General features: G+C 41.4%; 1 protein-coding gene across 1 annotated transcript in view; it reads left to right on the top strand.

Moving 5' to 3' along the window:
- The window catches only part of LOC105380280, a 40,681-nt gene that overhangs the window by 9,864 nt on the left and 5,669 nt on the right, over positions 1-25,148 (top strand). The window contains exons 3-16 of the mRNA XM_048627105.1: positions 8,730-8,753; positions 9,285-9,481; positions 9,930-10,024; positions 10,615-10,682; positions 11,246-11,455; positions 12,364-12,494; positions 12,864-12,987; positions 13,419-13,537; positions 17,263-20,482; positions 20,774-20,909; positions 21,188-21,383; positions 21,666-23,953; positions 24,203-24,387; positions 24,858-24,905. Of these exons, the coding sequence (XP_048483062.1) occupies positions 8,730-8,753; positions 9,285-9,481; positions 9,930-10,024; positions 10,615-10,682; positions 11,246-11,455; positions 12,364-12,494; positions 12,864-12,987; positions 13,419-13,537; positions 17,263-20,482; positions 20,774-20,909; positions 21,188-21,383; positions 21,666-23,953; positions 24,203-24,387; positions 24,858-24,905 (7,041 nt within the window). The remainder of the gene's footprint in view (positions 1-8,729; positions 8,754-9,284; positions 9,482-9,929; positions 10,025-10,614; positions 10,683-11,245; positions 11,456-12,363; positions 12,495-12,863; positions 12,988-13,418; positions 13,538-17,262; positions 20,483-20,773; positions 20,910-21,187; positions 21,384-21,665; positions 23,954-24,202; positions 24,388-24,857; positions 24,906-25,148) is intronic.

The raw sequence follows: 25,148 nt of genomic DNA, 5'->3' as shown, positions 1-25,148 counted from the left end.
TGATCGTGATTTGTCAATCGAGGGCAGAAACGTAGCAAATTAATTTTGTTCCACTAAGAACTTTTTTCAGTTTCATTGTTTATAACAGTGTTTTTCAACCTTTTTCATGATGCGACCCCCATGGTATAAAAAAATATTTCGCGACCCCCTTGACCCTTTCGGTTTTTTATCATAGTCGTATATGTATATATTACAGTATTCCCAATATTCATTCCATACGACGTATTTATGGTCTCCATGATTAGGATTCGAAGTAGTATATACTTATCGGATTTAAAAACACTTTATTTTACAATTACACACATCGGATACGTGTGGCCATGTAGGTACATAAGTCTAATGCCATTGCGACTCGGAATTTCTTTTTCAAAATTACCTACCTTTTTCTTTCTGACTTTTTTGAGCATTTAAATATCTTGAATAAAAGTTTTCAAGGGTGAAATGAAAATGAAAAAGACAAAATACCTGGCTTTACAAAAAAAAATACTTGTGGTCGTCGTCTTTGAACCAGGCAGGAAGGCCTCCCACGCTACGTTTGCCTATTCGTGGTCTCTACTCGAGAACTCGTTTACCCCAGCGGTTATCGGTTCTTCAGCAGATATGACCAGCACACTATCACTTCAGCTTGCATATTTTGACAGCTATGTCAGTAATCTTAATCCTCCGACCTCCGACTGACGGAAAACCTCATTTCTGATACGATTTATCAGAGAAACCCCAAGCATAGCTCTCTCCATAGCACGCTGAGTGACTTTAAATCGGTGGACTAGTCCTACCGTCAGTGCTTACGTCTCTGCACCATATGTCATCTCTGGCTGGACGCACTGGTTGAAATATTTAGTCTTCAGGCTCTGAGGGATGGCCAAGGAGAATATGTGCTGACGAATTTTCCCGAATGCAGCCCAACCCAGTTGGATGCACCTTGCAGCCTCCTTGTCGAAGTTGCTTCTGCCTTGCCGAATAGTCTGCCCGAGGTAGACATATTCTTGCACGATTTCGATTGTTGCCTCACCAACGATCACCGGCTCCGGTTCGATGTAAGCATTGATGAGCATGACTTTCGTTTTGTCCAAGTTTATACCCCGAGGGCTACACGTTAGGAACCGGAATTTAGGCCACTTCCATCATCCAGCTGCGTTCCTGCAGAGATTCTGCCATAATAACGATGTCGTCCGCTAAGCAGAGGTGTTACATGTACTCGCCATTTATATGTATGCCATGTCCAGCGGCATCGTACAGACTCCTAACACCTCGATATAGCGCCAGTCGATTTGAAATCTCTGCAACCCTTCCAAAATTTCCCATGTCTCGATGGAGTTGAAGGAGTTTTCATAGTCCACAAAGGCTAGATACAGATGCTGATTATACTCTTCAGTCTTCTGTATAATCTGCCTTACTGTGTGGATGTGGTCTATTGTACTAAAACAGATACACGATGGGATAATTTAATTAATAAATAACAAGCTCAACCTTCGCATTTAAGATTTTTTTTAGTAAAAGTATTTTTAAAGTAAGAGTCTTTCTTAATACTAATTGTCTTTATTTTTTTTTACTATATAAAGTACCCAGTTTTTTCACCCTTTGGCGACCCCCCTACAGAAGCTTCGCGACCCCCCAGGGGGTCGCGACCCACAGGTTGAAAAACACTGGTTTATAATATACACATGTATAAATGTACAAAAGGTGGACTTAATGCCAGAAGCATTTTCTACCAGCAAACCTACAGGATGTACAGGTTAACTATGTGATAATATACAATGTGTCCCGTTTCGTTGTCTACTCCTTTGGCCGCCGTTTTATCTTTTCCACTACGGATCTCATAAAATACACAATACAAGGCGGCCTTGAGGAGGTGATTATTGAAAACTCGCTTAGATGATAATATTGATATTGAACCATTTATATGCACGGTTTGTGGATGCATCTTATGAATCGAGATGCGCAATAATTTTAATGACATCATTAATTTGTATTATTCATCAAAATGTCACGAGGTCAAAAATAAATAATAGAATATAATATTTTTAAATGCTAAATAATATCGACGGTGACTGGAGACAGTCGGATCAACTCGGATCCATGGAATAACTCGGACTTGTGTGACACCTAGAACAAATATCTGAGTTTGACGAAATAAAGAAAACACCTACCACTTACAATATCTAGATAATTTTATCATACATTGATTGTACTCGTTGTTCCCTTTGCTCGGTGCCCTTTGGCGTGTTCCATCACATGTCACTGCTCCGGGATGGTTGACGCGGTTCTGATCCGCTCGACGTGAAGGAATGTCAATGTTGTAGCTCTCTGCAATTCTTATTCTTTTGGCACCAATGTCTTGCGCCATTATTCTTAATCTATTTCGCGTGTGGAATCTGCCTGCAAGTACCTCCTTTGATATGCAGGGCCTGCGTTGACCTCACTCGGAACAGCTGTTACCAGAAATGCACCAGTCTATCGCTGTTTTCTTTAATTTATGTATATATAGGAAAAATATTAGCCTAAACGGCTTAAGTATTTCATATTTGGCAATGGCGTTAAGCACGTCAAAGGTTTCCGATTTTTGCGGGCTTTCTTGCGATTGGCCATGACCAGTCACAATTTTGCAATCTCTGTCTGAGAAAAGTATTGTTTTTCTAACCAATGGAAATATAAGATTGTTATCACATGGACATAATATAAGAATCCGCTACGTTGCCGTACAATTAAAAGACTATAAGCTAGCGGGTGTAATAATCTGTAATATGACCAATATCCGTGATGATGCTGTTAGGTGTAGCAAAATCATTGATTAACACATCCATGTGTATTGTTAGTATTCTGACACGTTGAGTTACTTCTCCAATATGAGCTATGTTCGACCAATCTTGTTCTATTACCATTAATTATAAATTATTCCATAACGCAGCGATGCTATTAGCTTGGCTCTGTTCATATCTCAGCAGTGTTGGTAGTGAGGTCTAACTCAGCTTATTAGTCATATCGTGTAAAATTATGGAAGTAACATACATAAATACACGTGTAGGATTATGTAACTTCATTGGCGCCGAAGAAATCTAAATCCACACTAAATAACTAAATAAGAACAACTTTTAAAACGACATTTGGAAATACGCAATCAACCCTGATGGAACCCTGAATTGCTCTGATTTAGTGATGTAACGAATGTGTGTTTTTGAACATTGTGAATATCTTATCGACATTCAGTTTGGGTTCAAATTTGGCGCCATTTGTATGGTTTGGTGGCAGTCTCGTACTGAATGAGGTACGAGTCTGAATATGAAGTTACAGAATAGGACTTTCCACCTATGTAACTGGTCTCTCACCAGTGACGGAAGACGAACATGACACCTTCACGACACCTTTAAGTAACACTTTCGCTGGCACGACGCGACTCACGAGTGGTGTCAGGTTTTTGCGTCCCGAGCCCCGCAGTACCCCGCGGGGCATTGTTCCGAGGTTTAAGAGGAATTGTGTAGTTTGAGTTTTACACGGCCATTGTTGCGGCACTTTGTTAACTTTGAGCTCGGTAAAGTTACGTTGATGAGGTACTGACGTAGTTTACAACTGTTAGGTAATTTCATTTGTGTTCAGGAAAATGAACGGTATTTTTCAGTTTATAAACATCTACCTACATAAGTTTATTTTATTTTGGAACTGTATTTTAAATAGATCTATTATGAAAATAGAACAGTAATTATCACAAATCCACATAAAATAATTTTGACGTGAAAAAGGCTTGTTCCGTGCGTGTTTGTTCTATGTAACCTTATGTGTTGGACAATACTAGGGTTTCTGTTCGAGAATTCTCGAGCTCGAGAAGATTCGAGAAATTCGGCTTGGTTCGAGACGAGAAAAAAATCTGAAGACTCGAGAATTTCTCGAGCCTTGAGATAAAAATTAATTCAATTAGAATTTTCCTTTTTCCTGCGCCGCTTAACAACACACACGCATACCATGCCGTGTATTATGATTTACTAGCTGTCCCCGCGCGCTTCGCTTCGCCCTAAAAAGTTTTCCCGTGGGAATTCCGGGATAAAAAGTAGCCTATGTTCTTTCCCAGGGTCTAGACCATATGTATACCAAATGACAATGGGCAGATTGGGACCACCCTCCAATAGCATTAAGACTAACATCGTTGGATAGGTCTTGTCAATAGGAATAACTTTTGCTATGACAGCTTTGTTGTCACAGTTGTCCGTTCAGAGATATTTGACTTATAAGTTCCGATACTCGTCAGTTCATCTTACTGCTATTGGAGGCTGGACCACCCTCCAATAGCATTAAGACTAACATCGTTGGATAGGTCTTGTCAATAGGAATAACTTTTGCTTTGACAGCTTTGTTGTCACAGTTGTCCGTTCAGAGATATTTGACTTATAAGTTCCGACACTCGTCAGTTCATCTTACTGCTATTGGAGGCTGGACCACCCTCCAATAGCAGTAAGACTAATGTCATTGGATAGGTCTTGTCAATAGGAATAACTTTTGCTTTGACAGCTTTGTTGTCACAGTTGTCCGTTCAGAGATATTTGACTTATAAGTTCCGATACTCGTCAGTTTATCTTACTGCTATTGGAGGCTGGACCACCCTCCAATTGCAGTAAGACTAATGTCATTGGATAGGTCTTGTCAATAGGAATAACCGTTGCTTTGACAGCTTTGTTGTCACAGTTGTCCGTTCAGAGATATTTGACTTATAAGTTCCGATACTCGTCAGTTCATCTTACTGCTATTGGAGGCTGGACCACCCTCCAATAGCATTAAGACTAACATCGTTGGATAGGTCTTGTCAATAGGAATAACTTTTGCTTTGACAGCTTTGTTGTCACAGTTGTCCGTTCAGAGATATTTGACTTATAAGTTCCGACACTCGTCAGTTCATCTTACTGCTATTGGAGGCTGGACCACCCTCCAATAGCAGTAAGACTAATGTCATTGGATAGGTCTTGTCAATAGGAATAACTTTTGCTTTGACAGCTTTGTTGTCACAGTTGTCCGTTCAGAGATATTTGACTTATAAGTTCCGATACTCGTCAGTTTAACTTACTGCTATTGGAGGCTGGACCACCCTCCAATTGCAGTAAGACTAACATCGTTGGATAGGTCTTGTCAATAGGAATAACTTTTGCTTTGACAGCTTTGTTGTCACAGTTGTCCGTTCAGAGATATTTGACTTATAAGTTCCGATACTCGTCAGTTCATCTTACTGCTATTGGAGGCTGGACCACCCTCCAATAGCATTAAGACTAACATCGTTGGATAGGTCTTGTCAATAGGAATAACTTTTGCTTTGACAGCTTTGTTGTCACAGTTGTCCGTTCAGAGATATTTGACTTATAAGTTCCGACACTCGTCAGTTCATCTTACTGCTATTGGAGGCTGGACCACCCTCCAATAGCTGATTTATTTATTGAATATTTATTTGATAGATGAACTGTTGAGTATCGGAACTTATAAGTCAAATATCTCTGAACGGAACGGTCGGAACGGACAACTGTGACAACAAAGCTGTCAAAGCAAAAGTTATTCCTATTGACAAGACCTATCCAACGACATTAGTCTTACTGCTATTGGAGGGTGGTCCAGCCTCCAATAGCAGTAAGATGAACTGACGAGTATCGGAACTTATAAGTCAAATATCTCTGAACGGACAACTGTGACAACAAAGCTGTCAAAGCAAAAGTTATTCCTATTGACAAGACCTATCCAACGATGTTAGTCTTATTGCTATTGGAGGGTGGTCCCAGCTCCCATATATTTTTGCCCATCCTCTTTTCATTCAAATCCGTTCAGTAGTTTTGGCGTGAAAGAGTAACAGACAGACAGACAGACAGACAGACAGACAGACAGACAGACACAGTTACTTTCGCATTTATAATATTAGTTAGGATTATGTTTCATCTCCATTTAAGCTAGATGCTGTACTGATAATACCAATGAATGATTAAAAGATAAGGTAATAATACTGTTTCTTAGTTCAGGTGGACCAAAAGAAGTCATCCGATCTTGTTTGGCTCTCATTTTTTTTCTAAATGGAAAACTTCAATTCTGTTTTTTTATTATGTTTATTTGAACATTTACAATATTATTGGTAAAGTCGAGAAGATGATATCGGCCAAATAGGCGTCGTCACAATTGATTGCCATACGGGCTCGTTTTATGGCATTTCTCATCACTTCAGCGAAAACTTCGGGCGAGAGATTCTCGCACTCATGTCGAATGTTGTCCTTAAGGGCTTCCAGAGACACGGGCTTACTCACATAAACACGGGACTTCAAAAAACCCCAGAAAAACTGCCTGAAACGGTTAAATCGGGCGATATTGCAGGCAAAAATGACAGATAAAACGAAAAAAAAGCGATCCGAAAACTGAATAAACACAATTATTTCGCGTTCTTGGGGAGTATCACTCCACGGCTTCTTGTATCCTACTTGTCTAGTCCACCAATATCAAAATTGATTTGAAATTGGCGGCCATTTGCACAAATGAGAGCAACTTCCACTAGGGTGATTACTTTTGGCCCACCTTGTACAAGTAATTAGTAGCTAGCTAGACAGCTAATTTATTAGTAATAGGAGAGTATTTTCTTTGTGATTAAGTTGACAAAGTAAAAAAAAAAGATTTTGTAACGGATTTTGAAAAGATTTTCTAACGGTCTTCTTAGAAAGGCTCGAGACTCGAGAAGATTCGAGAATTTGGGCTCGAGAATTCTCGAAGCTCGAGAACGAAAACAGGTCGAGAAATCAGAAACCCTAGACAATACCTACCATTACGCAATTAATGGAATATGCCCATATTTGCATTAACATCCGCGGAACCCGTTATAGGGTACTAAAAGGTTTTTTACTGGTATTCGGTAGATATATCGATATTTTCTGTGCTAACAAGGTTCAGTGCTAAAACTTTTAATGGAGTAGGCAATTAAAAAGTTCGGATCTGTTACACTGAAACATTAATTCAGGCGTGATGCCTCAGGTATTCTTCCAAAATAAAAACACTTTTATTGTATGACTGTAGGGTGAAGTACTGGTCTCTGGCCCATATTTTATACCAAGCCTGAAACAGTGAACAATTGGCAACGTATCTTATCGCTTAGTGTGTAGTTAGGCATATAGTATTGTAACAGTATTACAAAATGATCACATACTGTAATACAATCCCGTCAACCTGTTCACACGAGGGTTTCCCACGGCGTGACGTCACGCAGCGGCACTGCAGACCACGAGGTCAATGCATCAGTATCGCCAACTACTTGTCATGATAGCGAAAATGTTACGATTACGATTAACTATAAAGTTTCCTTATCAATAACTGACTACGTAGACAGGTAATAACCCATTTTCTGAAGCTAGCTAAACTACTAACTACTACTAGTACTAGGTACTACTGTAAAATACTAGCCAGTAGTGGCTGGGTAAGGAAGATCAAGGTCGGAGTGTTGTGGTTGTGACTATCCTGTGGAGAGGCCTATGCCCATTAGTGACTACTGGCTGATGATGGTCATGATCATACGTTCAAAGTAACAGGAAACCTAGCTCTATACATCATTCAGGTATAAATGAAAAAGGGACCTACAATATGAAACTATAGCCTAGTGATCGATCAATCTACCTACCTACCGTATCACTGAAAAGCCTTTTAGTTTTTTACTCTTCGAGCTTGAATGCTTGTCCGATATTATTAGAGTACTCTATTGAATTTGACCAGCCTCGCCCCTAAAAGGTGTAACGTATCGATTTTAGGTTATTAGATGAAAAAAGCAAATCATTGTTTTATGTAATATAATATATGGTCGTCGGTTTTGTCTATCCGTATTTTATAGAGCTTAAAATCATTCAGGTTTTGTCCTTACAGGGCGGGGCGGGGTAGGCAGGCTGCATCCATTGTTGTAAGTCCTAGTACACAGACAGAGGTCATGATTAAATCCGTAGATGATTATGTGATGATCAAGTCATCTCGTATTGATGATTAACTTCGTCGTTTGAAAATAATATGACAAGGCTCAGATCACCGGAAAAAAGTTAAGAATTATGATATTTGTGTGAAATATCTAATCGGAAACATCGCGTGACTAAACTCACGATGAATGGACTGATTTTCAGTAAATGAATGAATTCACTTTACGTAATTGCCCGCCTTTTATTATATGCTGTACATAGTTGTATAATAACTTTAATGAGGATTGTGATTAACGACCATCCTTCTGCTAGATAATAAATTACATAATTTACTTCCTTTTTACCGACAGATAATTTTGCCTATTTCAGGTTCATGGTTTTTGTATTACCGTAAAAGTAATAATAATTATGTATTATGATCTTATCTAGGACTAGGCCTAAAACCCTTTCTTCTGCAAGGAGACCCGTGCCACAGCAGTGGGGACGTGATGGGTTGTGATGATGATGATGATCTTATCAATGAAACTGCACATATTATTATAGCTATTCTAACCTTCTATCAGTTACTAGTTGTGTGCATATGTAGTCTTTATTCAGGCACCAATCATAGCAGCGGCCACTGTTATTTATATGAAACGAGAATAGATTGCGAGGCAGCCATGCAAATCGTTTAATCATTTGACAACAAAAGCTCAATAGGCCATTCGTAGGTCGAAGCCAAGGTCCCCCATTCAACGTTCATTCATTGGAAAAGCTACATTATGTTATGTAAAATGCAAGTTGTAACAACAGTAACCTAATACATGTATGTTTTCTCTTTCTGTCCAGCAAAACCAAGGAAATGACAACCAGGTAGGCACATGTTCATGTCATGAAGTATTGTGTGTTTGTGTTCGTGTTTAGATGTGTTTGTTTGTCCTGTATTAACTTATATTAATATTGTATCTACCTATTGTGGTTTTATGTAGATAGTATTTAACCATGATTATTTTTGAGAAAGTGCTCTCATGGCTCATGAGTCAAATTATGATAAATATACACAGCTATTAGTATATTGATTGAATGTTTAGAGCTAGTACTTTAAGTTTGGTTTCAAACATAGATTTTTTTAATAACCAGCTAACCAAATCAGTTAGCCTAGAGAGGCCAAAATTTTGCATGGGCTCAGGGTAGACGGGATTTCTAACATGTAGTTGTATTTAATATTTGTATCTAAATGGTTATTAAAAGTACAAGTAGCTTCAAAACGGATGCAGCTAAATGGCCTCAACGAGTAGATGCCCAGGTGAACTCAGACGGTACCACCCCTGCGCCATTTCTTAACATCATCATCTTAACCACTGTATTACCCGAGGTTTACTAACGTTTCCTTCTCCCCTGCAGCTGTTCTCTGCGAGCGCGACGCACCTGCAGGACGGGTCTCGCCGCTCGGCCGCCCCGGACTCGGGCTTCAGCGAGCCCAGCAACAACAACGTGTCCGAGGACAACAACAACGGGCCCATCTCGCTGCGGGAGATGCAGAACATCGCCAACAATAATGCAGCAGCTTACATTGTGAGCGAGAACGAGGAGCGGAATAGGTAAGGGCTAAGGGAGAGCTGAGCCGCGAGCACAGGATTCGATACTATTTTCGAAGCTACACAACATATGGAAAAAGAACAGTATCGTCAACTGTCACTACTTTCGAATCTACACAAACATATGGAAAAAACAAATGCCACTTTTGGAACTAACAAATTTACCTTACATTTTGACAGTGACATTTGACGATATGCAACGTAAACGGAGGTTTCGAATCCTGTGCTCGCGGCTCAGAAAGTGCTACATTAGGGTTCTTGGTTGAAGGTGGTAAATAGATGAAAGAGCCTACTAAATAATAGTAAAACACACTACATCTGCTGTAGAATCGATAACCGTAGGATAGAAAAAAGAAATCTCACCGTGCGCCCGTATGGATATGTCGGCTGCATTCACATTTAGCACTGCAAGCTTCATATATCTTTGTCTAACCTCCATGTGTGTCCGCAGGGCGGCGAGCCGCGAGTCGGTGGTGGAGTTCGAGCCGCTGCCGGTGGCGCTGGGCGGCGTGCAGGACCCGCTCGAGAGATGCGCCGACTGGTTCGGTGAGCATTTATAATTATATTTACTACTTTACTCGTAAGTTTGACGGCAGAATGGCGTAGTGGTTAGTGACCCTGACTACTGAGCCGAAGGTCCCGGGTTCGATTCCCGGCTGGGGCAAATATTTGTTTAAACACAGATATTTGTTCTCGGGTCTTGGATGTGCCCGTAAAATGGCAATAGGCCCGCCCCCCCTATTACATTGGGACTAACATAACACTCTGGCGAAAAGTGAGTGCAGCAATGCATCTCTGCCTACCCCGCAAGGGAGTACATTAGTACAAAGCGTGAGTGTGTGTGTGTGTGTTACTCGTAAGTTGAAAGCAATCGGTGACGGTAAGGACATCAGGATTGAGGATGTTGAGGCCTTCTCCCAGCATTGGTACACCAATGAATTGGGCTGAATATAAAAGTAAAAGTGTAACTAAAACTCTAACTAGAGGGTTTCTACTTTGATATGCACAAAGGATCACCCTCCAGTCCGTGGACCATCAGCTTTAATCCCACCATATGTCATCATCATCATCCGTGGTTAACTGCTAGATGTGGGGCTGAAATATTATAACTTGTTTTAATATAGTGATTGTTTCAGGGGCCGATGACTTCCCTCGCAGCAGACTGCAGTATCTCCGGGAGATCGGGCGAGGCTGGTTCGGAAGAGTAAGAGTGGCCTATTTCATTATATTTTAAGCCATATAAAGTTAATAAATAAAGATTGCCTACTTCATAATTTTCAAGAAACGTTACTGCTGGGCAACAGTACGTAATATTTTAGTTTATTTTTAAAAAATGCTTTAGATTCAAAATCCCGAGAGAACCAAATTCAAGTAAATTTTAATCTCTTCAATTTTTGCTATCAACTAAACAGAGCGTGTCACATGTTGGTCATTGGTGTTTGATTAGTCGTAATGTTTATCGATTTATTGACCATGAGTAGTTGCATGTCGATCATAGTTCTTGGAACCGTGATGACTGTAGACCGGTTGAGGATAAAGTACGCTGTTTTTGTGTCCTTGTAGTTACAGTAGGAAAACTAGGTAAATATATAAAATAAGAATATTACCTATACCATTATGTATACTTATGTTTAAGACCAAATTAAGTAAAAAAAACCTATTGCCATAATTCGTACTAAAACGAAACATATTCATAAACACGTAATGTCGCGATCAACGAAAATACCTACACTCAGCATGTGCTAAAATCCCCACAATTTCTCACAGATAGTAGAAGGCGAGCTCGAAACCACAGAGGGCTCAACTTCAACAGTCGCAGTGAAGATCCTGAACCAGAACGCGACTTCAGAGGAGAAGGCTAGGTTTCTAGAAGAAGCCAGGATATACCGCGATGTACAACATGACCACGTGCTGGGCTACGTCGCCAGGTGTCTGCAAGAGGACCCGTGGATACTGCTGTTTGAGCTGTGCTCTATGGTGAGTTGGTTTTGTCTATGGTTTGTTAGATAAGGGCATTGCATTTATAAAAGTATAACGATGACTTCGTGAAGAGAAAACGTCTCCTTCCCACTCCCAGGTGTTCAATGGGAGAGTAGGAGAGAGTACGACACGACGTTGTCTCGTGTTTATGGGTGGGAGAACTAAAGGCGAAAAAAAATGCATGCTACGCAAACATTTTTCTTTAGATACATTCAATGACCAATAAAAAAACAAAAAAAGGAGATGTTTCTTATAGTTTATGATTATTTACTATGATTAGAATTATGCCACTGAAACGTAACCATTAACATGGTACATAATATGTTTCGTGGAAATAGTAGAGTAGCTTCACTATCTATGCTTCTGGATGTTATAAATAAAATAATAAATAAATAAATATTCATTTATTTCAGGCTAGACACCCATATTACACATGATATGTTATATAATCTCTGTTCATTGTAATCTTAACAACTCATAATTAAATTTGTTATCGTTTAAAACAATGGCTGGAGATGAAACGGTGGGTACATAAAGATGACAAACGCGATTGTTTAAACAATCTATTGTCGAAATAAGATGCAATTATAATAATTAGGTGCTAGAGATAGTAATGTGTCAGTGCGTTCGTAGACTTCGGAGTCTTGACTAGATAGATTATCAATCTATCAAAAAATTATTCAGTGCACAAAAAAAATAGTTTTGACTTGGTTTTTAACGGTGTGATATTACTTATTGTTTTCTTCGAATCCTCCTAGTTTTCTTGCTCTGTGTACTCTTTGTGATAATCTAAATGTGCATACAGCACATACCGGACATTAGGTACACAAAGAAAAAAAAAATACTCCGTCCTACTGCGTCCTCGGGCTTACATTACAGTAATTAACTAACCAATCATTCTCCAGGATCTGCAACAGTACCTGGTGTCTCACCGCGACAAGATGGCGGCTCTCAACGAGGCGGGAGTGCCGCTGCGCCTGCAGTGTGACGTTACGGCCGCACTTGCGTATCTACACTCGCACGGACTTGTGTATGGGTATGTATTGTGTGGTTACTGGTTTTGATAAGTATATGAGCGAATGAACAGATAATTCATAAACTACTGGTTTAACCCATCTGCTGCCACTACACGGGTTCCTTATCGACATAGATACACGTCACTATATCTCGAATAGTGCTGGACAGTTTAGTAACTAGAGAACAGAATGTGACGAATGAAATAGTTAAAGTCTCACCCAGTCGAATGTTATGAAAAATGCTCCAGATAGGAAGGTGGACGACTTTCGGAACAGGGCAAGGGATGACTACAAAAGCTATATTGTTCTTCTTTCATTTGATTGTCTATGATTTGCTCTTTAAAACAAGTACAAAAGAACAATAATAAAATTACATACTTTTTTTCCAGTGACCTCTGCACCGAGAACGTCCTGGTTCGTGGTTCAGACACATCAGCTCGCGCCGTGCTCGGCCGCTACAGCACCGCGCCTCCGCCGCCGGCTAGTGTCGCGCCCGACCGCGTTACAAACACCGTATGATCATTATTTACATAACACTAACCTTCTTCTTAGCGTGAGGCCAATAAACACTGCAGCAGTGGCCGTATCACGTCACATGGACGGCGGAGGGACACCGACTGTAAGATCACTAATGGGGCCTCACCCTTAGCTACGTATTTGATTGAACCGTAGACCGAGGTACTACCACCGTACGTAAACCTTTTTAGCGAAAACTGGAGCGTTTGTTGGTCGATGGATCAGCCAATGAGACTAGCTGTCAATCAATGTTACTTAATTACTAATCCATTGTAGATGGCTAACTTTAAGAGTCACCAAGATCACTCTTAGCAATAAGGCAGCCTATTGTTCTTTATTCCTACTATGCATATGTTGTATAAGTATTTTTCACCAATAAATCTAAATTTCCACTCGTGTCTTACATCATTCTGTTATAAATCCCACAGACGCACAGCGAGGTGTGGTCGACGGGCACGCTGCTGTGGCAGGTGTGCGCGTGGGGCGCCGCGCCGGACCGCGCGCCCGCGCCCGAGCCGCGCGAGCCCTGCCCCTACCGGGCGCATCTGTGAGTTGTGTTCTATGCTGTTTACTGCCAGTTGAACGATACTCTATCTACAGTCGTTTGCAATAGAAACCAGCAATCATGTAAACAAATATGGCGGACTGACATTGACAGCGTATTGTTTATGCCCATAGTGATGTCATAGTGTTCTAATTAGATTAAATATATAAGCCATAGACTATAAAATAAAACTGATTATATATAAAAAAAAGTGTTTATTAAAACAAATTTAAATCTTCGTCTTCGTCATCATCACTATCAGAAGTGTCGCCGGTGACCGTAATTATAAATGGAACCACTATGTCATCGCTTGCCATGTCTAAAATGCCGTCGAGCTTTTTCATTTCTTCCTCTTCCTTTTTTAGTTTTGGTTAATTATATTAAGCTCTTGAATTTTTTTTAAATTGTATTCAAATAATATTAAATTAAAATAATTTATTAAATTAAAAATAAAAGATAACTTCAGATTACGAACAACACTAACTTTTCAATGACTTATAGAGTTCGATGAGTAAAAAACTAAGATGACAGCTTGTCAAATACTTCGAAATTTTTACGTTGCAAATGTTTTAACAAATTTAACTTATAAATACAAGTTAAATCGTGTTGAAGATAATGTGAAAACAATGGTGTGTTCGTTGAAATCAGACTATGTTCATAAATTGATCGAAAATGTATGTGATTACGGAGTAATCGTGACAATTTGGTTTGTTTACATGATTGCTGGTTTCCATTGCAAACCACTATATCGATAGCTGAAAGTTGCTGTCATACGACTTTGACACATACAAAGTAGAATTCTGTCAAAATCGCATGAAAGTAACTGTCAGCTATCGATAGATAGAGTTATTGAAACTGGCAGTTAGTCGAGTCGGCGATGCTTGATAGTTTGATACATGAATAAGAGCCATGCCTCTCTAGGACGCCATGGTGATGTCGCCAGAGACGAAATGTATGGAATAACCTTACTTGGTGGCCTTGTCACACAGTCGCCAAGTGAGGTAGATACCATACATTTCAATGCTAACTTCTCGTTGGCTGTTATCAATCAATCAATCAATCAATTTATTTTCAGATTATTAAATCCATACAATGTATTAGTAACAATGTGTCCTTAGCCTATGTTAGTAACGTTAGTAAACAGTCTTCTTTCTCCTGCCCTTTTCCCAGTTCAGCTGGGGTCGGGCCTCCTCGTACTTCGGCGCCAGGATATTCTATCCCGGGTTGTCGATGTGGTCAGGTTTTGGGCTTTCATCTCCTTCTCGATATTGGACCACCATGTTGCTGGTGGTCGTCCTCTTCCTCTCGATTGACTTGGGATGTGCATGGCTTTCTTTACCGCGTAGTCATCTTCTCGCCTCATAACATGCCCAAACCACCTCAGTCGGGTTTCCTTTAGCTTCTCTGCGATTGGTGCGACTTTGAAGGACCCTCTGATGTGCTCATTTCGCACTTTATCAAGGCGCGTGACACCACCAGCCCAGCGCAGCATCTTCATTTCGGCCACGTGCATTTGCTGTTCATGCGCTTTCTTCATAGTCCAGCATTCTGAGCCATACATTAGTGCGGGTCTGACCACGGTCTTATATATTGCCTTTGGTTTTGATTGGCATTCTGGGATCACACAGTACACCAGTTAGGGATCTCCACTTTAACCATGCCGTGTTCACCCGATGTGTGACATCCTCGTCTACATTTGCATCTGTGGTCAGTACAGAGACGAGGTATTTGAACTGTGAGACTTTAGGCAGCGGCGTGTTTTCGATAGTAATATACCAGCCTAGGGCATCTGTGCCACCGTAGTCACATTCCATATACTCCGTGTTTGTTCGGCTTATGCGTAGACCGTGACGTTCAATTTCGTCTACCCATCGGTTAAAAGTCCCCTGTAGGTCGGATGCGCTTCTTGATATAAGTGCTATATCATCTGCGTACAGAATGCACCACGGAGTCGGTCCCTGAATCTCACGAGTGATATAATCCATAGATATATTGAACAGTAGCGGACTAAGCGCTGACCCCTGGTGTACACCCACCCTGACATGGAAATGTTTGCTAAGGCCAGCTGGGTTTTTGACCTGCGTGAGTACATTAGTATACATGTCCTGAATTATGGTGATGTATGATTCTGGGATACATTGGGCGCGCAAAGCTTGCCAGACCAGTTTTCGAGGGACCCTGTCAAACGCTTTCTCAAGATCGATGAAAACAAAATACAGATTTTCTTTATTGTGGCGATGCTTTTCCATTAGTATGCGGATGGTTTGTATGGCGTCTGTAGTGGATTTACCTGTTACAAATCCAAATTGGTTGTCCGTTAAGCTAGTAAGTGCGGTGATTCGGGCGCCGATGACTCGCTCCCAAATTTTGAGAGTGTGTGAGGTAAGTTTTATTCCTCTGTAGTTATTACACTGGGCGATGTCACCTTTATTTTTATAAATCGGGCAGAGAAAACTTGAGCGCCAAGAGTCGGGGATACTGCCTTCGATGAGAATCTTATTGAATAATTCTGTGAGCCAGGGCATTGCATTATCTCCCAATTTCTTCCAGAGATCTGCAGGAACATTGTCTGGACCCATGCTTTTATGATTTTTCATTTTTGCAATGGCTGTTTTAATTTCAGCAGGGTGTATGATGTTTATGGGGCCCTGGACAGGGGGAATGGGTGGTAGTTCTTCACTTGGATATTCCTCATTCAATAATTCCTTGTAATACTCTTCCCAGCGATTGTTTATATTATCATTTGAAGTCAGTAGATCCCCTTTACTATTTTTGATGTATTTGTTGTATTTGATGTCTAAAGTTGATTTGTGTCTTTGTTTGGCTATTTTAAATATTGTTTGTTCATTTTCTGCGTTTTCTAGTCTATCGTACAGATTCTGTCTTGATGCCGCCCTGGCCTGTGCGACAGCAGCCTTGGCGATAGCTTTTACCTTTTTGTATTCAATATGGTCTTCTTCGAGTTTGAACCTCTGCCAATTTTTAAACATCTCTCTTTTATGTTTTATTATTTCCTTGATGTCGTTGTTCCACCAAGTTGTGTCTTTATTGGCATTTAAGCCACCTTTTGAGACACCGAGGATTTGTTGAGCTTTTATTTGACATTGGCTTTCAAAATCTGACCACATTTTATTTGCCGTTTTATCTTCATGAAGATCTTTTTGAAGATAGGATACCATGGTGTCAGCGAAAGTGATTCCTCCTGGGCCGTGTATTTCCCTCCACTTGATGCGTTTTGTTCTATCAATATGTACTTTAATAGGTTTAGGCAAACTAAGTACCGCTACAAGTAGGCGATGTTGAGACGTAAGAGCTTCTCCGGGTATCACTTTGCAGTCTTTGTAGGACTTAAGCATGCATTCTGAGGATATGATGTAGTCAATTTGTGTTGCATGTTTCGCAGATTTGTAAGTAATCAGGTGTTCTGCTTTTTTTATTGAAATATGTGTTTACTATTTTCAGTTGATGTTTAGATGCAAATTTTAAGATTGTGGTTCCTTCCTTATTTATCAAACGTTAGTAAACAGTATAGTCACAAAAAATAATAATATATAAAGTTAAATATTAACCAAAATTAAATAATATGAGTACTAAACAATGAAATAAAATGACAGGAATAATTAGTTATGTATGTCGATTATTGCCATCAGCCAAACATGCTATAGTATCTTGCCATGTCAGAGAATATTCAATCTTGATGAAATTCTTATCCAATGTCTCTATTTCAGCTACCAAGTGATGCAGCTGTGCTGGAACCCCAACTCTCACGCGCGGCCCACGGCGGCGCAGGTGCACTCGCTGCTCCAGCACCTCTACACCGCACACAAGCAGCTGGGGGCGTCCCACGCCGAGAGCCCCGGCGACTTCGAGGCGCGCTGGCAGACGCTCAAACCCAACACCATCCCGAAGATAGACGAGCACGTTGCCATGGTGCATGCGCCCTCTACTTCCACAGCGTCCCATTTTACGGGTTCGGAGACGATACAGGATAGTCTCAGTGTAGACCTAGATACTGCTGTCTCGAGGTCTAGCAGCATCATGTCAGATAAAGACCATCTCTCCGTACAAATGAAGTCCGAAAGCCTAAACAACCTGCACGGCTCGCTAGAGGATGTCGGCAGCGTGTACCATAATGAATCAGCGGTCGAAAGCTTAACGAATGTCAGCCTTAATGACAGCAAGGATAAGGAGCAAGATCGATCGGACAGCTCCATGGATCCCTGGTTGAAAGACATCATAGCAGGCAGCCAGGATGACGTCAGCTATTACAAAGACGTCAGTGATGTTATAAAGAATCTCGATAATATTCTCAACTCGGAGAAGACGTCGAGCTCGGAGTCCAGCCACCAGGCCAGCCCGAGTAGAGATAATTTAAGTTTAGATTGTAAGAAAGAATATCCGCCACAGTCGAGTTTGGTTAAGTCGCCTGGCATCAGCAACTTCCAGAACATTCTAGATTTAGGCTACGAGGATCGCGAGCAGCCGGACGACGATGACCGCGAGACCATCGGCACGCTCAGCCACTCCTTCGAGCGACACAGTGATACAAATAGTCAACATACTTTAGAAAACCTTACCCCCGATACGCCCATCAAGGATTTGAATGAGCTCGAGAGAGAAATGGAACCTATTATTAGTAAACAACATAGCAATGTAGCGGAAAAACAGGCTGTCAGTGAGAAAGTGTCCCTAGAAACGGAAATGCCAAAAGAAGTAGTTACTGTTAGTAATAGTGAAGCACCGCAGCAGAGGGAGCTAGTAGAATCTATGTCTAGTGTAAGTGAAGGAAACATTGAACAATTGAATGTACAAGACTGTCAAACATCATGTGATAAATTTAAGGAAACAGTTCAAAATGATACTCATGAATCTAATAGAGCTAAGTCAGATAATGCAATAAGTAACCAGGAAGACGAAAGTGAGAAATTAGCGTTGCCAGTAGAACAAGTAGTAACTGAAACTAATGTACAAAAAGTAAACGCACAGCCTGTTCCAGAAGTCCCAGAAACAGTAGTGGATGTTGAACAAGTTGTCATAAAAATTAAAGATAATAACCAAGAAAGTGAAATAAGAGAGCATGCCAGTAATTTCGTGGATCAATTAATCAGACAAACAGCTGATATCATTGAGCACGAACGAGAGTATTCGGCTCATCGCAATATGCCTATTCGAAAACTTGAAGATATTGTAGTTACTAACCATCACGATTCTAAAGATAAAGATATTGATAAATCAGAAGAAGAATACATAAGATCTGAAAATGTAAATAAGGATTCCGATGTAATAAAATCTTTCAGCGTAGGATCGTCATGTAATGACAAAGATCGTGACGAGAATGAAGATAGCCGAGAAATCGTTTTAGAGATAAATTCAATAGCAGATTTGGAGGAACCAACACAAGTGAATTATGAAGAAATTGTCTTCGAAGACAAACACATGAGTGGTGAAGACAATCTACTAGATGGAGCCAATGAAGTGCACCAGTCGGAGCCGTCATCTGCCGCAGATATTTTGCCAGACATTATCGGAAATATTGATTTACCATCCGATGAAGCAAAGACTAAATCTATCAGTGAGAGTTTGGAAACCCATTCCTTGGATACCCAATCTACATTACCACTAGGAAAACCTGATGATATAGTACAAATTATAAACGAATCGAAACCCCAATTAACAAATGAATGTACAAATGTAGATGATGATGAAATAATCAAAGAGATACAGGAAGAAAAAGTCTTGCCTAAATGTTACACAACTCTAAACACAGCAAACAATGAAAGCACTATTTACATGGATCTCATAAACGACGCCAAATCTGATGTTACTAACAAAACTGACACTATGGATAGTGACATGAAACAAGTGATTAAATCTTGCGTGGACAGTTCCAATGTTACCAACGATACCAACGAATGTACATTAGTTAGGAACGATTCAACAGTATACATGGATTTGCCAACGGTGTTGAGTGAAACCGACAAGTTTTTGCACTCAGAAAGAGTACTTAGTAGCCAAGTAATAACAAACGTTATTGCAAACGAAACGAAGTTCGATGAAGCAATCCCAGCAAGCACGCCCAAAGGCAGCGACTGTGAAGAGAGGGAGGAAGCGAACAACGTTAGTTTAACGAAACTAGACGATCTATCCGAAACCAAAACGCCAGACTATGGTCCCGGCGTCACCTTAACAAAACTAGAACAGAAATTCGTCCCAGATAATGTTAGTCCCTTCGATTCACCAACGAAAAGTCACCCAACAGATACTTACGACGAAAACAGCTCAGTAGTCCTGGGACCGTTCGAAAACTGCTCCCTAGAACTGTTCAAAGGGATCAAGTCTGCGACCGGCTACACGGAAATCGATGCGGCCAAGGAGGAACTGCTGGCTTTTTCGTCAAACTTCAGCGACATTAACCTGGAAACGCCATCCCCTTTGCGCGACAGTAACTTCCTGAACGAAGTGCCCGACATCGAAATAAATGACGATCTTATATTCGATGACATCAACGAAATGAGCGAAGCGAAGTCTTCAGAAGCCGAGCCGCCAAAAGCGAAGACGCTAGACCACACAGACGGGCCACCTCCATCAACTCCACCCAACTCGCCCGGGACCTCCTTAGGGGAATCCTCGCAAGCCAAATACGTCATCGACATAGATCTGAGCCAGCCCGAAAAACTGCAGTCCGGATCGGGCATGGGAGCGATCGGGAAAGAGATTGATTTGAATCAAATCGAGACGACGAAACTAGCGATGGCTGAGAACGAGAACAACTTGAACATCGAGTACTCGGGCCCGATCGAGGGGCTGATGAGTGATGACTCGATGGAGGCATACTTGGCGGGTAACGGGCTGGTCAGTGTGGAGGAGCCGCGGGAAGCGTTCGCGATGGACGAGGCGAGCATGCAGGCCTTGAGGAATGAACTCGAGCTGAAACTGCCTCTGGCTCAGGTGAGTCATTCGCTTAGTATTTTCACAAAACTGTAGTTATTGAAGTGTAATGAATTGAAGGTTGAATTTTCATTTTGTGAAAACGTCACCGTAGGATGAAAATCAGTCGTATAAACACAATCACTTACATTCATTCACTGAATGTGGCCTCCCCGAGTGATTTAACTTAACTTTACTGTACTTTATATACGTCCAGTTCACCCTAGGCAGTTAGTGACAAGTGCTATACCAGCTTCATTGTTCGTCACCTCACGACTAAGCAGTAGACTGACTCAAGCACCTCCCACACAGGTGGCGTCGGTAGAGCCGAGCGACGACATCCCGCCCTGGAGCGGTCCGGACCTGGTGGTGAACTACCCCGGAGCTCTGAGTCCTATTGCCGAGGAAACGGGGCATCAGCTGTCGGCGTATGAGAACGACCGCATTTGTGAGTAGTTTTACTTGGTTTATGTATTTTTTTATGTCAGAATGCCTTTGTAGCTGGGTAAACGTTTGGTCAGGCAGCAAGTGTGGATTGCGGGACGATTGTGTGATGTGCATTTACCGGATTTTAGACCTAATATATGCGAGTATCGCCATCGAGTCATCCTTGGCCATTGAATTATCTGACCACATTTATATGGTCACCCAAAGATAATCTATTTTCAGCCATTTTTAAAGACACCACACACAACCATGACTATAATCCACAACTTCACCCTCCAGGGAACACCTCAATCCGCACCGACTCATCCGAGTCCTACCTCGAGCCCTGCAACAACTCCACGGACGAGGTCACAGAACTACCGACGGGGGCTCTGAACAGCGCGCCTCAAGGACTGACCTATACAGTGAACTCAGGCGCCGCTTCGCTGGAGAATAATACGTATACGCTGCAGAAAGATGCTACGACTAGTCGAGAGTAAGTTTATTGTGGTACCACTCCTAAGTGTAAGAGATAGAAGTTTATCAGTATATCAGTCCTCCCTTTGTCTTCCTCTTTTTATCTTACGCTGTTTAAACTCCGTAAATCCGAATCATTTCTATCGTCATCATCACATATATGTTTCTTTTAAGGAGGGCCAGGACACGCTAACCTCTACTCTTCCTACTACTATTGATACCGTACTAGCTGCAAAGACTTTGATCCATTATAATTCTTACGTTATTCAGGTAGTATATTTACACGTAAATATTGTTACAGCCTCACAATGAGCGCGGATAGCTTGAACGCGAGTCCCGCCAAGAAGAACGAAAACAACACACCATCGCCTGTCAACGACAGAACTTACAACAAGGAGGACGAGAAGGAGGCCAAGTGTGAGCGACTGTCGCAGGTCTCGCCCTTCTTACTCAGCCCTACCACTGACACCTCCGCGCCCGAACGATCGGACAACCTCACCGGAGTGTCTACACTGTCGCAATCGACTGTACCTACTGATGCGAAGATATCCAAACCGACAGACACGGCGTGCCTTTCTAAAGCCACCAGCATAGATTCCTGGTGCTCAAATGATACGCTGTATAACGTAGAGGAAAACTTCGATGATTTGGCCGTCGATGCCGATGTAGCGCCTCAGGATTTCGAAGAAGACAAAGATCATAGCGAAAGCAGCGATACGCTGACGCACAATGATGATGACAAAGAGCTGAGTCATTGTTCTACGTACATAGTGCATGACAGCAAGTCGGAGGGATGTGAGACTTTCTCCCCTGACTCCATCACAGCTAACTGCACCTACACTAAACCGAAAACTGAAACTGCTGAGAAATCACCAGCCCTGGTGACTCCCAATGAGAGCTCGACAAAGAATTCACAGACTAAAGATCTGGCGTACGGGACATTAGGGTCCTATTCCAACTGTACTACTGAATTACTATCGGCACAGGACGAGTATTGGAAGCTACCGCAACCAGAACTAGTGAGAAGATCACCAATAGGTGACGATATGGCCAATTTAACACCGCCAGTGTTCTCAGAGAAGGTCAATGCGGCAGTGGACAGTCCACAGCTGGAGTCTGAACCGAGCGTCAACAGGATGGAGAGTGTCGATATAAGTTGTCTGCACGATGGCCTGGTGGATGATTCTAGAATATCGAGCCTCCAGCACCAGGCCACCTCCGGCGACAGTCCCAACTTCCATTACAGGAACATGGCGCAGTCGGTGCAGAGCACGCCGATACTAGAGACTGAGGTCCATGATGACGTTACGCCTATACCGATGCACCTGCCTGAAATTAACACCCCTAGCTCAGAATTCAGCTCTCAGATACCGAATTTCCAATCGTTTATCAACTCGGCAGAATTGAGGCCTCAGGATATGTCGTCGAACCAGGATACGGGGCTGCTTCTTGAAGGAGAAAGCAGGTCGTTGAGTCGGAATAGTACCAACAGGGACATTCGGTCTCCGACTTATTCTGACTTCGAGAGCTCTGCGCTGGCGCGGCCGCAGGACCTCCACTCCAAGTCTAGTCAAAGTGTCACGAGTGGCGGCTCCAGTGAGGACTTTCATGTCTTCGAGAACTCTGTCAGGAACAGACCTCAAGATCTGTCGTCTGTACCGAATTTGAGCTTGCAAGAAGGAGTGTCAGCCGATTTAGCTCCTGAAGCTTCCACTAATGAAGGGATTCAGGAAGATATATCTGAAATTACAAACGAACAAAATGCGCCGAGTGATCCAGTTTTAGGAACGGAAAGTTACTTTGCTGCTAATTTCATCCTCATAGATGAAGTACCGAAAGTGGAAGAATCAGAAGTTGTGGACGAAACGGAACAACCGCATTCAATCATTATAACGGAGAGTCCAAAAAACGCAGAAACCACTAGTGCTAACGTAACTTATGACTCTCATACTGAAACTAAATTCAATCTTAATAATTCCTACGATTCTCACGAATCCAAAAATCAACAATTTGTTAGTGAAACACATCCAAACAAGGCAGACAAAAGCCCATTAGTCAATGGACTAGAGAAAGCCAGCCCTAAAAATATAGTAAACGAAACAACTCAAAATGAAATTGATGCTGCTATGGAAAATTTCGAAGTATTTCGCACAGATCCAGTAGTTATGAATGTAGTTACTGAAACATCTCCACAACTGGCTCTCCCAAACGGCTGTCATGAAACAAGCGAGTCCATAGATGCTCAGTGCAACGGTACACCAGCACAATACGCAACTTTCAACTTTATCAATGAATCATTCGAAGAATTGCGAGAAAGTAACGTCGATGGTCACGACACGAGTAAAACAAAGCTAGACGATGAAGAACAGTTTGAAACATATACTGAAATGAATCTCAATCAAAATGGCGAAACGAACATCGAATCAGTAGAGACTGGTATGGTGTCTTTGCAAAATGGAGACGTCAAAAGTGAGTCTAAAGTTAACGGTGTCGTAGAAGAGAAGAAAGTTACGGAGAGTTTTTTAGAGAACGAAAAGAATTTCTGCCAGTTGGATTCTTATCTAATACTGAACGACATTAGATTTACTGGTGAGTTTATTTACTCTATCTTATTGAAATATAATATCATTATTCTTCAGGTAACAATTTGAACTACCTAGTAAAATATCTCGCCCTATAATCATCATAATATTATGAAAAATGGTAATACAAAATTCGCCGTTTAAAATTTTATCATGACATCACATTTGGCTGATGATCTTTCCGAGTCCGTCTTTTTCAGACTAATTTCAAATGTAACGATCTTGCTGTCCTTACAAAACAATTGCGCATTACCAGGCCCGGCATCCGAGATAATGTCGACATCATTCACGTCGGCCCCGCCCTCTGAGCCGACGTCGCCCGAGGACCGCTCGCAGGCCCCGCCCCCCGCGCCCGCCGCCGCAGACTTGTTGAAAGAGTGGGACAGCGATAGCGACGACTCTCGCTCTAGCAACCCGAGCAGCGGCGAGTTTATATGGAAGGTATGTTTTATTTGTGGTAATGATAGATGGGTTGTATGGTTGCTTTATCTGTGTACACGTGAATCTTTGTGATTTGATCAATACAAAAAATATTGTGATAAAGATTGTAATTTACGATCTGTGTAGTAGTTAGTACTGTCCCCGCTTTATAAATATTTCCCATACCATAAATAAGTAACGTATTCATTATTTACCCTTGGTGTTGGTTTTATGTGCAATAAGTTATCATACTTATCAATATTATTGTAGTTGTGGCCAGTATTTTGGTCTACTAGTCGATCGAGGAGCAATATTTGAACGGAATTAATGTTCATTACAACCTTAATAACTGGCCGCAAGTACTACGATTTACTATAAGATAAATTCCTATTGTGTGTGATGGATAATGTACATAATATTTAGCGACTAAATACGTGGTTTTTTTTGTATTGCATGTGATAACGTGTGTGTATGTGTGTGTGTGACATTAGGACGGTGATGGCCACGAGACCTCGGTCCCCTCGTCGTACTGCCAGCACGTGAGTAGTTCCCCGCCTACGGAATTATCATCTTTACATCGTTTAGAAATAAAGTGACCAATAATGTTTCATAACTACCCGTGCACATAAATGCAAATAACCGCGATGCGAGCTCAATGTAAAGGGTGAGGAAGACTTTTTGACGTTATTTCTGATCGATGTGGAATAACATATTTATACTTGCACGAGTTATCTATTGTCCTGCATGATATTATAATGATGTTTAATATTACTATTATTTAT

The sequence above is a fragment of the Plutella xylostella genome, chromosome 17 (genome assembly GCF_932276165.1).
Source record: "Plutella xylostella chromosome 17, ilPluXylo3.1, whole genome shotgun sequence".
NCBI classification, from domain to species: domain Eukaryota; kingdom Metazoa; phylum Arthropoda; class Insecta; order Lepidoptera; family Plutellidae; genus Plutella; species Plutella xylostella.
The sequence above is the reverse complement of the archived record's forward strand: the minus strand, read 5'-3'. Positions and strand labels throughout refer to the sequence as shown.